At 35.1% G+C, this 14390-nt stretch overlaps 1 protein-coding gene across 2 annotated transcripts in view; it reads left to right on the top strand.

The window, feature by feature from the left end:
• The window catches only part of LOC106884427 (uncharacterized protein DDB_G0283357), a 114219-nt gene that overhangs the window by 93289 nt on the left and 6540 nt on the right, over positions 1 to 14390 (top strand). For both annotated transcript variants that reach the window (XM_052972212.1, XM_052972211.1), the window contains exons 3-6: positions 1821 to 1990; positions 6657 to 6789; positions 10256 to 10430; positions 12122 to 12167. In XM_052972212.1, the coding sequence (XP_052828172.1) occupies positions 1821 to 1990; positions 6657 to 6789; positions 10256 to 10430; positions 12122 to 12167 (524 nt within the window). The remainder of the gene's footprint in view (positions 1 to 1820; positions 1991 to 6656; positions 6790 to 10255; positions 10431 to 12121; positions 12168 to 14390) is intronic.

Below are 14390 nucleotides of genomic sequence, written 5' to 3'. Positions count from 1 at the left end.
ATATATAGTTGTGTTCTTGTAAGAATGTTCCATCTCCTAGATAATTTGCCAGTCAGAACAAAATAGTGACTCTCTACCCATGAGGTGAGTTATCTTGTGCTAGATACCAACCTAGTATTTATGGTCTCAGTAAATACGCATACATACATACACACACACACACACACACACACACACACACACACACACACACACACACACCGATATGTATGCACTCAATCTGATGTTTATTTATTCTTATTACATAGAACATATATGATTGTTAATTGGTGGAAACTTGTGTAAATGTTGACATTAACATATGAACTGGGGTATATAATTTACTCAGTGGGGCATCTTTGGATGTACTCCTACAATTGCGCACTCAACTATGAAGTTAAAAACATACTCAAATTCCTCTGCTACTTTGGCTAAAGTGGTAGGTGTGTTGTCATATGATAACACACACACATATATACACACAAGGACATACTCTTACATGCAAACACACACAACTATATGCACACATACTTACATACACATACATATGTATACCATCTTACATTGTTTTGCTGTCTTACATATTTCTGGTTACTGCTGGCTGTTGGTGGCACCAGCACCACATTCCGGATAACCATGGCCCACTGCCCATGAATGTGTGTGTTTACGTTTACTCTAATACAAAAACAGTTTCTGACTAAATTTGTATTAATAATAGTTTTTAAATAAATCATATTTTATTTGCCAAATTGAATATTGTAACATGATCAACTCATATTTTCTTTTCTGATTGAGTATCCTAATAATGTTCGAAAATGTAAATTCATATCACAGGAAGAAAGAACAACAAAACATTTTGTGTAGAAGGAAGCTTTAAAACAGGAATTGTTTGTAGGCAGTGTGGTTAAGAATTCCGCTTTGCAACCATGTGATTTCGGGTTCAGTTCCATTGCATGGTACCTTGAGGAAGAATATCTTCAGGTCAACCAATACCTTGTGAGATAATATATTTAATTCTCTCACATATATATATATGTTCCTCCTTGTATTAGATGCTAGTCCATCACAGGATTATTCATTTTTACCAGCTGAGTGGACAGGAGCAATGTGAAATGAAGTGTTTTACTCAAGAATACAATGCATTGCCCACTCCAAGAACTGAAACCACAATCTTACGATCATGAGTCCAACATCCTAACTTCTAAGCCATGTGCCTCCACCCCTTGTTTGCATGTGTATTTGTGGTTATATGTGTGTCTCTTTGTGTCTATCCCCTCTCCACTGCTTGACATTTTAGATCGTCATGGCTGGAATACTTTTATAATAACCTTACTGAATCACAGCTGGCCTGGGGTTACAAAACAACTGTAAATGATTAGGAATCCTTTCTTTCAATGATTCTCAGCACCTTCTCTGTAATTCACCCTCTTGTACCCTCATGTGGTTATTTCACTATTTAACCCATCAGATATAGGTTTAAATAATCTCTGAGAATAGAAAGTTAAATGGTGATGTACTAAATATTGTATACAAAAAAATTCCTAAATAATTGAAATTCCCCTTTGAGAGAAAGAAAAAATCCTGGCAGCTATTATAAGCAACATACAAAGTAAAGGAAGATAATTCCAAGAAATGATGAATTGACCTTTCAAAGCTAGTTTACATGCTTAGGGAGAAGGAATGCTTTATTATTGCCAACCCTCTCTTTTTAAGATAGCATGTTAGCACTAATTTATTGATTAAAATATAAAAAATTTCAATCAGAAAAGAGCATAATTATTTATTTTGCTATTTATCAAGTTTTTTTTTTTTTTAAATTAATTTCACTTTATTATTTTCAGAGTTATTAGTTGGCTGTGCTAAAGGTTATGTATCACGTGACCTACTTCTTCAGAAAATTAGTATGCTGCTGAACATTCCAGAAATGGTTCATTGGGGGCCAGCATGTAACAAGGCTGTGAGAGAAGAGTTTCCTAGCAGTATGGCTCAGAGGAAAGGGAAGTTCAAGAAATATCCTTTTTCTTCCACATTGAATAAAAAAAAAAATAATAAAAAAATTTAAGATTGATATTAATACCTATTGTTTATTAGTTTATGAATAATCTTATTAATATGTGCACATGCATGTATGTGTGTGTACAGTTGCTCTTGTGCATATTTGTATTATTGTAATTTTAAATGCATCTTAGTGTCATTTTTTTATTCTCTAACACAAATTATAAAGATATTTGAAACATTCTTAAGTGTATAGAATTTACAGTCACATACATGAATCAAGATTCTGTTGAATTGGTTTTCATTAAACCTTGTTGATATTTGTTAGACATGATTGAGCGCATTTTTGTTAGGTGCTGAGCCAAAAGTTTCTTTGGACCAAACATTATCAATTTTACTACAATATAGTCAGAGAATAAATATTATGCAAGACATATTGAGGATCATTTTCATTTTTGTGTTTGGTTTGCAAGAATCTTGTTGTGAAATTGTGGGTTGAGACCTATTTTGCTGTATCTTGGGAGGGTCATTATGTCAATAGGAAATACATGCACTAGTTATATTTCACTTCTTTGTTTTTTATTTGACAATTGGTTAACTATTTAACCAATTTACTAATCAGTTGTTTTATGATCATTCAGCTAATCAGTAAATCAGTTAAGTTTGTCAAAGTCTCTTTGTTACCATTTGCAACCTCAGCAGGTGAAGCAGACATGGAGTAAAGAGGGAATGTCATTGATGAGATTGTGAATGGTAGCAAAAGGACTTTGACAAACCTAACTGATTGATCAGTGAACTAAATGATTAATCAAAAATATCAGCTAGTTAAATGGTAAGATAATTAACCAATTGACATATAATACAGAAGTGAAATAGAACCAGTGCATGTATTTATTGTTGGTATAATGACCCTCCCAAGATACAACAAAATATTGTGGATCATTTTTGCATTAATTGAACATCAGGGATCTCTTATATAGTAACATATTTGGACATCATGCCCATGAGGTTAAGCAGAAACAGCTGACCTACAGTCATGCTGTTGTTTTCTCAAGAGAATATAACCTTTTGTCTACTTGAGGTTTGAAATATTAAAGCCACTCAATATGAATTCATTGGCATGTTGATTCAAACTAGTTATTGCTGCTCCTGTCTAAAACTTTCCTCAAATTTTGTGCTATTGTTTAAGATATCTTGTGGGCAATGTGTTGTGTGTTATGTTTTTTGCATAACCATGTTAAATTTTTCTTTGTGTCACAAACAGTGTTTGAGTGTGGCAACACTGCTTTTGATATTATATCTTCATGCAAATACATAGCAGCTCCATGTAGTTTCTTACTTTCTTATCAAAACAAAAGCAGACATATTTTAATATGTATAGTTCTACATCTGATGTGTTTGTTAGCTGATCTGTTTCTGTATGTTCTCTGCATATCACCTCCTTGCATGTGACAAGATCTTTCAGGTAGAGACAGGAGCTCATTTACTCTAGTTAGTCATGGAAAAAACCCTCAGATATTTAAAAGTATAGTTCATTTAATATTAGGATGTTGTGTATGGAGTCAATATCCTGAGTTCAACAGTTGAAGTAACCTTGTGCGCTGAAGTACGTGGCTTTGTGTCTGTTGTATCTAGGGCACCTGTTCCACCACCTAAATGCAGTTTAAGAAATTCTTTTGTTACTCTATTGCTGAAATCTGTTGATTGTTTCATGGTATCAGAAAGCTGTTTGCATTGTGTCCACTTCAGGTGTGTATATTACCACCTGTTGTTCAGGGATTCTACTTTTGTTTTTGATACTTTGCACTGTATTGCATTTCATATGTACACTTGTAGGTTGAAACTTTATTACTTCAATGTGATCTATGAACAGGAATAGGCTCCCATATATCATAGCTTTGACAGGGTTTTGGGCGTGTCTAATGTCAGTCCATCCTATTCACTCTGTGTCTGCACAAACATGTTTTGTATATAGTAGCTACAGGTTGTTGAAATTGCTAGTTACCTTATTAATTTTTGTATCACATGACCAAACCAGTGCAGTCTTCTCTTTTGCACACAGCATCTGATGCCTCTTACACCCAGTTTTCTTCTTAAGTCATTCACATGTTGTGCATGCACACTGACATTACCCATGCAGCAGGGCATGTGTGTGTGTGTATTCATTAGTTTGCTTTTAAATCGATTTTCCAGATAGATAGTTGAAGTATTGTTTTACAGCCAGATGTCCTACTTCCTGTCATTAACCCTTCCCTAATTATCAAGTAGAGGATGTCTTATTTCATATCTTTGAAGGCACAAGGACAGTGCATTATTTGCTGACAGGCAAAATGACAGCAGTAACACTATCTGTAGCTGAGCAATTACCAGAAAGTATAAAGACACGCACGCACACACACACAGGCTGAACAAAACAGAAGAATTAGTTTATATTTTTATCATGACATTCATCATCATCATCATCATCATTTAACGTCCATTTCCCATGCTGGCATGGACTGGGCGGTTTGACTGGAGACTGGCAAGCCAGGAGGTCTCACCAGGCCCCAATCTGATCTGGTAATGTTTCTACAGCTGGATGCCTTTTCTAACGCCAAACACTCCGAGAGTGTAGTGGGTGCTTTTTATGTGGCACCTGCATGGGAAGCAGTCAGGTGGCACTGGCATCTACCATGCTCAGAATGTGCTTTTTATGTGCCACCACCACAGGAGCCAGTCGGGGTGAGGGGGCTGGCATCGACCAGGTTCAGACGGTGTTTATATGTGCCACTGGCATGGGGAGCCAGTCAGGCAGCACTGGCAATGACCCACACATGAATGGTGCTTATTGCGTGCCACCAGCATGGGAGCCAGTCAGGTGGCACTGGCATCAGTCACAACTACAATTTCCATTTGATTGTGACTTGGTTTTGATTTAGATTTTGATTTTGATTTACTTGACTCAATAGGTCTCCTCAAGCATGGCATGTTGCCCGACAATCCAAAGGTCAACATATCTTCAGAGGTCTCGGTCTTTCGTCATTGCCTCTGTGAGGCCCAACGTTCAAGGGTCATGCTTCACCACCTCGTCCCATGTCTTCTTAGGTCTCCTTCTTCCACGGGTTCCTTCCACTCTTAGGGAGTGACACTTCTTCATACAGATCTCCTCATCCATACACAATACATGGCCGTACCAGCACAGTCATCTCTCTTGCACACCACATCTGATGCTTCTTATGTCCAACATTTCTCTCAGGACACTTACACTCGGGTTTCTTTCAGTTTCTGTCTACTAAATTCACTCAGAACACTTTGGTTGGCCCAGGGCTGTAGTAGAAGACATTTGCTTCAGGTGTCATGGAGGACTGAACCAGGAACCATATGGCTCGGAAGCAAACTTTTTGCAACACAGCCATGTGTGTGTGTGTGCATATGTGCTGAGGTGCTGCTTTGTAAAATTTTTTGCTGAATGAATTGATTCCAATACTTTTTTTTTTAGCTTGGTATTTATTCTTTCTTTCTCTTTTGCCAAACTGCTAAGTTACAGGGAAATAAACACCAACACCAGTTGTCAAGCAGTGGTAGGTGAGCAAAAACAGACATATAGACACACATATATATCTATCTGTCTATGAAAGGTTCAGCATCCCGAGGTTGTCCTTCAGTACTTTGTCCCCTGTCTTCCTGGGTTTCCCTCTTCCACATGTTTCAGACACTTTGAGAGACTGACACTTTTTTTTATGAACCTGTCAGCATCCATCCGCATCACATGACCAAATCACCATAGTCTTCTCTCTTGCACTTTGCATCTAATTCTTCCTATGCCTAAATTCTCTTTTAATGCACCAGCATTCTATCAAAAATATACACTTACATTATATATATATATAATATATATATATATATATATATATATATATATATATATTATATCATATATTATATATGAAGGGCTTCTTTCAGTTTCCGTCTACCAAATCCATTCACAAGGCTTTGGTTGGCTCAAAGCTATAGTAGAAGACACTTACCCAAGGTACCATGCAGTGGGACTCAACCCAGAACCATGTGGTTGGGAAGCAAACTTCTTACCATGCTGCCATACTTGGACCTATACTGACTGAATTACATGTATGCTTCTGTGATAGTTGCAAAGAAAATGGATGTATTTGTCTATATATTTTTGTGTCATTTATTCCTCTAATGATTCCACGAATTAAATTTTTAAGCTTGGTATTTAATTTGACACTTATTAACTGTCCCTTGATGTTATCTTTAACATTGCTGATGCATAAATGATGTATAAATACCATAGTTTCCTACAATAATGGTCACAGCTACAACTTGGTCAGTTGACCTAATTTTCTAAATGATCCTCACCACCACTACCACTACTGCTGCATTGCCATAATGAAGTTTATGGTTCAGGCTCAGTGTTCCAGAAATTTCTGTTTGTAGTACGTTCTTTGGACTAATTTATATTCAAAACATGATCATAGTTTTACATGTAGATGATTGATTTTGTTAAGTGCTATTATCTAAAGAAGCATTGCAGGAAGAGATAAGTTACAAGAGCTAAAAAAGAAAAACACCGTGGGATCAGGGACATTATTGATGTTTGAATCTTTTATATCAAAACCTTCTTTCTTGATTCCACTATTTTTTTCCCAATGATTATTGATCTAATTCTCCTTAACGTGCTGACAACGTACTATTTTGGTGTGGCTCTTATAGAGCAATTGCAAGAACAAGAAGAACTAAGCGATTCTGAGAATGTGACTTATCAGCCACTGAGAGATCTTTCTCAAGATCTGGAGAAGATTCTGCAATTTCTTCCAGGTACTATTATATATATATATATATATATATATATATATAAATATATATTCTTATTTTCTTAAATTTCTATTTTCATTTTCTCCTTTGTTAGAAAAAAAATTTCGACAAAATAAAAGCCACATCAGACTTACGAATTAAAAAACTTACTGATTTGTTTCCTAGCACTAATACCATGCTGTATCAAATATACACACTTGAAGCCACAGTAAATTAAAATATTGGAGTGTGCATGTGCATACATTTACATGAATATATACATCTATCTGTATAGATATCATGATATCTAACAATATGAAGAAACGTTTGTTTATAACAACATCCAATAATCAGGTCGATAAAGTGATACAGTGATATATATGCTTATATGTACACACAGATGGAAATGACAATAATTGTAATAATTTGTCTCAGAGAAATTTTTCAAAGTGATTTGTTTGTTAAAAAAAACATGGAGCTTTGCTCATGATGCCAGTGGATCATCAGACACAGTGTTTCAACCTGGGTTGGTCTCCTCAGTGATGAATACTCTGGACACTCTGAGTCAAGCACAAAATGCTTGCTTCAATATAGAAAGTGGTAAAAAAAAACATTTGTTGATTTGTGCGGAAGCCAACCAGGCTAGAATTAAATTGATGTACACAGTTGAAACAGCATTAGCTTAAAATACTAGTGTGCATAACATAGAATGAATATACTAAATCGAGGGTGCCAATAATTCTTCCTTAATCACCTTAATTAAGGAAAGAGGTATTTTGTTGCCTGTGTTAGTTTTGTAGTTAGTTTAAAGAGGGGGAAACAATAACAATGGCTTCAGTAATTCTGAAAATGATTTGGTTAGGATGGTAGGGTAGATTGAATGTAATCAAACTCTATTTAATTGGTGCAGTTTAATTGAAATATGAAGAATAACAAAGTTTTGCTTTCAGACACAACTCAGTACTTATGACTAGAGTTAAAATTGTGCTAATTGGCTTTAACTCTCTCTCTTCTTTAGACATTTATCATTGAACCTTGAAAAATGAAAAGCTAATTCAACCAATAAGATTTTTTAATGAAACTATATTTTCCCTGTTGATTTTCATAAAAATATGTCTAGAGATAAATCACTGTCATCATCACCCATTAATCATCATAGGTCCTTATAAATCTTTTATCCCTTAAAATATACCCTTCTTTCTTTCTTATATATAATTAATGTATTCATGCTTCCATAAACTATAGAATTATTCTGAAGTAAATACATAGTTTTTGATGGAATATATATATATATATATATATATGTATATGTATATGTATACTAGCAGAAATACTCGGCGTTGCCCAGGTTAAAGAAAATAATGAAATTTTAAAATGCCGTCTAGTTTATGCAGGTCTCAACTGCTAGTAGCTGAGATACCAACTTTTTATGTGACTCTACAACCCATCCCAACATGGAACATAGACATTAAGTGAAATGGGAAAAGAAAGTTTTCAACTCACATATGTATATAAAGTAAATACACATTTGTCTAAATTATTTTGTAACCAAAAAACAGGTACAGATTATAACCAATGAAAGGCTGTGCATAGAGTACACACACACAAACAGACAGCGAATATATCACATTATTGTTTCACTTTTATACACACAGATATACATTCATGCATGACAGTCGAAAAGGGAAAGTGTAATAGTAATACTTTAACACTCAATGGTTTTACACTTCTGTATATAATATGGACCTACTATTCATGTAAGTGCTTCTTCATACACTGTTTTCTGTCTTGCCATGTTTATCACTGAGAATGTAGAGGTTCTTTTCATCTCCAACTCTAGAACATCCAACATACAGCTGACCATGTGAGAGACAAGGTTGAAGGAGGTTAAGTCCTACCACCTTTAGAGATTGACCTTGTGCTTTGTTGATAGACATTACAAAGCTAAGTTTAACAGGAAACTGCAGTCTCTTGAACTGAAAGGAGAGATCATTTGAGATGAGATGTATCCTTGGAATAAAGACATTCTCACCCATCAAGCTGCATGATGAAGAAGAGATTTCTCAGTTGCATAGGAGACTTGCACATTTGTGCCTCTGTAAGAGTGGCATCCCAGTTTGCATCATCTTCCATTTTTCTGAAAGTTATGATCATCCAAAAATGGGGGTTGGCAGAAATCTGTAATTATGCCGACAAAATTGACACTTTCCTTCTAGGTATGGTTATACATGTATACAGAAATACATAAGTGCAGAAGATAGTAAACAATGAAAATAACTTGGTAATAGAAATTATGTTTCTCAATATGACGAGCAGAAAGAAAATAAGAAATTTTAATGGAAAATAAAGTATTGTACGGGTTGAAGTGAAATTTGTCACTCAGTGAACCTAAGAGCCAGTATCGAAGGAACCAGAAAGAAACTGTCAACAACAGAAAAACACAAAACCATAGGGATTGAAATGAAATTTATGAAGATACTTCTGTCAGTAAATTATGAAATTACTTACATCAGTAATTGTGAACTTCTTTCTGTCAGTAATTTGTCGTTGTTTGTTTGTAAATAGCGATTGGAAACTTAGACTTACAGTGAAAACAATAACATGGAAGTTAAACAGTGGCGTATGAAAACTGAAAGTGAAAAGAATGTTTGAAAAATGAAAGTGAAAACAAGAGATATAGATAGAGAGATATGTTACAAGAGATAGAGATGGATAGAGAGATACACATAAAGAGATATGTAATGTCACTGACGCTAGAAAACTGAAAGTAAATATTTTAAAAACTTTCAAAGACGTGAATGTAATATAAAAAAGCAATATTTTTTTATTTTTAATAATTTTTTATAAAAAAAATCAAATGAACAGCCTATTATTTGTCTGAGGTCAAATTATTCATGCATCACAAATATGAAGCAATTGGTGAAGCCATTTTCGCGTGAAAAGTGAATATGCACACATCTGTTTTATATATTATTAGATTAGATCAGATTAGATATATCATCATCATTTAACATTCATTGTCCATGCTGGCATGGGTTGGCTGGTTTGACCAGGGCTGGTAAGCTGAGGGGCTGCACACACATGTACGCATGTATGCACACACTCACACACACACACACACACACACACACACGTGTAAGTGTTTTGGCATAAATATAAGCTCTTTGCTTGCTGAATATGTGAGTAGGTTTGATCCCTGGTTGAGTTATTTCATTTCAAATCAAAGCTGCCATTTCTATCCGTATTCAGTAACCTGTAATGTGGATGCATTATGCCAGGTTAAATTACCCTCAAAAGATGTCTTCAGTATGATATATTCTGGTAATAGCTTTACATTCTATTATGCATTTTAGAAAATGTTTCACTGTTATTTTCATATATAAAGTTGGACTGACTACAGATATGTAAATACCTCTTCATACCTATGCATGTACACACACTGAGTACATATTTAAAATTGTTTTCTAATATATTGTGATTTATTTTATAGAACTTGTTTTCTGGACTGGTGACTTTGACATGGGCATCTCACGTGATGAGGTCCTTCAATTATTAGGACAGAAAATTGAGGAACCTGGTGTACAATATTGGGGTGTGCAGTGCAATCGAGCAATGCGGTTTTTGTTCCCTAGTATTCATATGAAGAGAAAAGGGAAGTTTAAGACATATCCTTTCTATATTTAGCTATTGTGAAATTATATTTTATTTGATAATATGAAGAGTTTCCATGTTCATACTGGTTCTGTATTTACCTATCTGTCTTCTCTCAAATATACTTTGTTTATATAATGCATTGTGCCACTATGTAAAACTGATTGACAGTTATATGCTAACAGGTTTACATCTGATGTATCTATAGTGCTGTTATAGTCCAGGTATACTGGAGATTTTTTATATAATAAAAGTGTATCATTGACTCTGAAAAACTGTGAATCTAGATCAGTGGTTCCTAAACATTTTCAGGCTGCTGCCCCCTTGACACCCAGGTCACATTCCTAGCACCCCCACCCCAACTAACCATCACAAACATAGACCTCTTTCTGAATCAAATTGAAAGCAACTGTATTTCACAAATGAAACTTAACCTAATGAACCCATTATTTTGTTGTTTTTACATGAATCACTACGCCATTATTGTCCCACTTTTTACATGAATCACTACCCCATTATCACCCCACTTTTCTTCAATGCCCCCTTGGAACTTTCCACTGCCCCCAGGGGGCAATACCGCCCACTTTGGGAACCATTATCTACTTTCCATAAATTATGATTTAAATGAAGAAAACTGTTTTGTCTCTTGTTTGCATTTTTCTGAAGAAAGAATTTTAACTTATTCAGCATTACAGAGTTTTTGTCTTGTTTAAAAGATGTACAAAGGAGTTGAGAATAGTTGAGGAAATAAAAGATCTCTGAGAGAGAGAGATAGATAGATAGAGAGAGAGAGAGAGAGAGAGATTTTGAGCCAGATAGATGGGAATTTTTGACAACAGATTTTATGTTTGACTGGGACCAGAGAGAAACATTAAATTTTAGGTCTTTATTGCATTAAAACATTTCTTATCAAGGAGTATAAGCCTGATTGTAAGGTTAAGAAGATGGCTTCTCAACCACATGGTTTCGGGTTCAGTCTCACTGTGTGAAACCTTGGGCAAGTGTTTTCTACTGAAGCATCTCAGATCAATCAAAGCCTTGTGAGTGGATTTGGTAGACAGAAACTGAAAGAAACTGAAGGCGGCGAGCTAGCAGAAATGTTACCCCACCGGGCGAAATGCTTTGCGGTATTTCGTTTGCTGCTACGTTCTGAGTTCAAATTCCGCCGAGGTCGACTTTGCCGTTCATCCTTTCGGGGTCGATAAATTAAGTACCAGTTACGCACTGGGGTCGATCTAATCAACTTAATCCATTTGTTTGTCCCCTCTGTGTGTAGCCCCTTGCGGGCAGTAAAGAAATAAGAAACTGAAAGAAACTTATCGTAGAGTGTGTGTGCACATGGGCACTCGCATGCATGCATGGCCATTTATGTGACATTCTGTTGGTATTTCTCCTGTCTATAGATCACCTACATGCTTTGTACCTTTGAAGCTATGTACAGTAAAAAATTCCTTACTTGAAAAGCAAGAAAGGGTTAGCACGAAGAACTGTATCTGACTATAAAACAATGCCTGAATAGTATATTCATCCTGCCCATACCAGCATGGGAAAAACAGATGCAAAACAAATGAACAAGTGATTTGATATTTACAAGATGACAACATTTTGTTTTTATTTCAATTTAATATATTGAAATCATTCCATTATTTTAATGGTTCTTGTAATGTTCGTTTATAAATTGTATTGGATTCCTTAACCTTTTCACTACAGTATATTTTGGTGTAGATTTTATGAAAAACTTCACAAGACAGGTAAGAATTTCTTTTCTTTCTTCTTTTTAATATTTGTTGAATTTAACAAGGGCAGTGGACTGACTGAATCAGTAGTGTGTTAAACATAATGCTTTGCAGTATTTAGTTTCAACCCTTATATTCTGAGTTCAAATGTTGCAATGATTAACTTTATCTTTCACCCTTCTGTGGGTGATAAAATGAAGTACCAGCCCAGTATTGAAATGTGATTTAATTGACTATGTCTTCCCAAGAAATTTGTGTCCTTGTGTCAGTGTTAGAAGTCAGTATTGGATTTAACTTATGGCAGCAAGCTGACAGAATTGTTAGCGCACTGGGCAAAATGCTTAGCAGCATTTCACCTGCTTTTACATTCTGAGTTCAAATGCTGCTGGGATTGATAAGTACTAATTGAGCACTGGGGTCAACGTAATCAACTTAACCCCCTCCCCTGAAGTTGCTGACCTTGTGCCAAAATTTGAAACCATTATTAAATTTAACCAAATCTAGTCTTCTATTAATTTCCTTTTTTATTTTCTTTATCTCCATGGTAATTCACAATTATTTTGCAGCTGGATTTTCAATTCTACTTTGTATTAGTTTTGATTTGATGTGCATTGGTGTGTTTACCATAAGTTCATGATTTATTCAAATCAAGTTCTTATTTTACTTTTCTGTGATATGCAAACATATCATTTTACATATTTATGTAAAACAGTTTATGAGATATTTGCATATCTAATTTGTAAAACATACATCAATTTATATACTGGATATATCTTTGAATGAATTCTATAGAGACACATACTCTTGACAAAATTCAGTAAAAATTATTGATATTCCAAATAAATTCACATTAAAGATTCCAGAAGTTGATTAGTTACTAAAATGAATGATTGATCCATTTGAATATCTAAAGAAATCTTTTAATTTCCATTGACGTTGAATTCTCTTTCATCATTAAACCATTACTTAACTATCTCTTTTTTACAAGAATAAATTAATTTCAGTTTTAAGATTTATTTTTTAATGAGTTTGTCTGGAATAAGGAGTTGTACTGATGACCTTTGGTGGCTCCCTGAGAGCTGTGAGATCTACTCAATTGATGTCCTACTTGAAAAATTGTAAGCCAATAACAGCAGGAAAAACTTGAGCTAGGAGAGAGCATCAGAGGACCAACATTTTAAGGAGAAAGGGTTGGGGGCAAATGGTTAATGGTAATGGTTAATGGTTAATGGTAATGAGTAGAGTAGAAACCAGTGAATAAGGTGAACCTTATGAGAAATGAGAAGTGGAATGATGAATGTATCAGTGAGACCTAAGTACAACTGACACAAGATGAGCCAGCTCAAGGAATCTGTGTTTACTTTAATAACAGCAGAAGAAGTTCAGTGAGAAGACAGCAGATTTGTAAACCAGAGTCTTGGAGCTTTACAGTTGTTTCTAGAGTGACTGATTTTAACATTTTCTCAAAGATCAAGACTATTGTCATATGGAGTTCGTCGTCGTCGTTTAACGTCCACTTTCCATGCTAGCATGGGTTGGATAATTTGACTGAGGACTGGTGGACCAGGAGGCGACACCAGGCTCCAATTTGATTTGGCAGAGTTTCTACAGCTGGATGCCCTTCCTAACGCCAACCACTCCGAGAGTGTAGTGGGTGCTTTATGTGCCACTGGCACGAGGGCCAGTCAGGTGGTACTGGCGACGGCCACGCTTGAAATGGTGTATTTTACATGCCACCCGCGCAGGAGCCAGTCCATCGGCACTTGAAGAATTTTAGGATTACTTTGTGTTTAAAAAAATTTTTTTCTTATTATTATAAATACTATATTAATAGTTTGGACAGTGAGCTGGCAGAACCATTAGCATGCCAGACAACATACTTAGCAGCATTTCTTCCAGCTTTACATTCTGAGTTCAAATGCTACTGCAGTCAGTGTAATAGACTTATCTACTAAATTGTTTACCTTGTGCCAAAATTTGAAACCATTATAAATGTTTTGGCTGTGTAGATTTTGATTATTTACAAATCAATGTTACAACAAAGTTTTACAAAACTAGACAATCCTCCTAAGATTGGTATTAAACATGTTTATTTCTGACAATGCAAAGTAAGTAGAATAATGAGACTTGTTTAAGGACACAGAATGGCTGACATAGACCTTCTACCAATCTACTGCATTATAGTCAATTAGTCCAGTTCCTGATATTCAGTTATTTTTTCTTTTTTTTTTTTTTTTT

Source organism: Octopus bimaculoides, chromosome 1 (assembly GCF_001194135.2).
Source record: "Octopus bimaculoides isolate UCB-OBI-ISO-001 chromosome 1, ASM119413v2, whole genome shotgun sequence".
NCBI classification, from domain to species: domain Eukaryota; kingdom Metazoa; phylum Mollusca; class Cephalopoda; order Octopoda; family Octopodidae; genus Octopus; species Octopus bimaculoides.
This window is presented reverse-complemented; position numbering and strand designations above follow the sequence as displayed.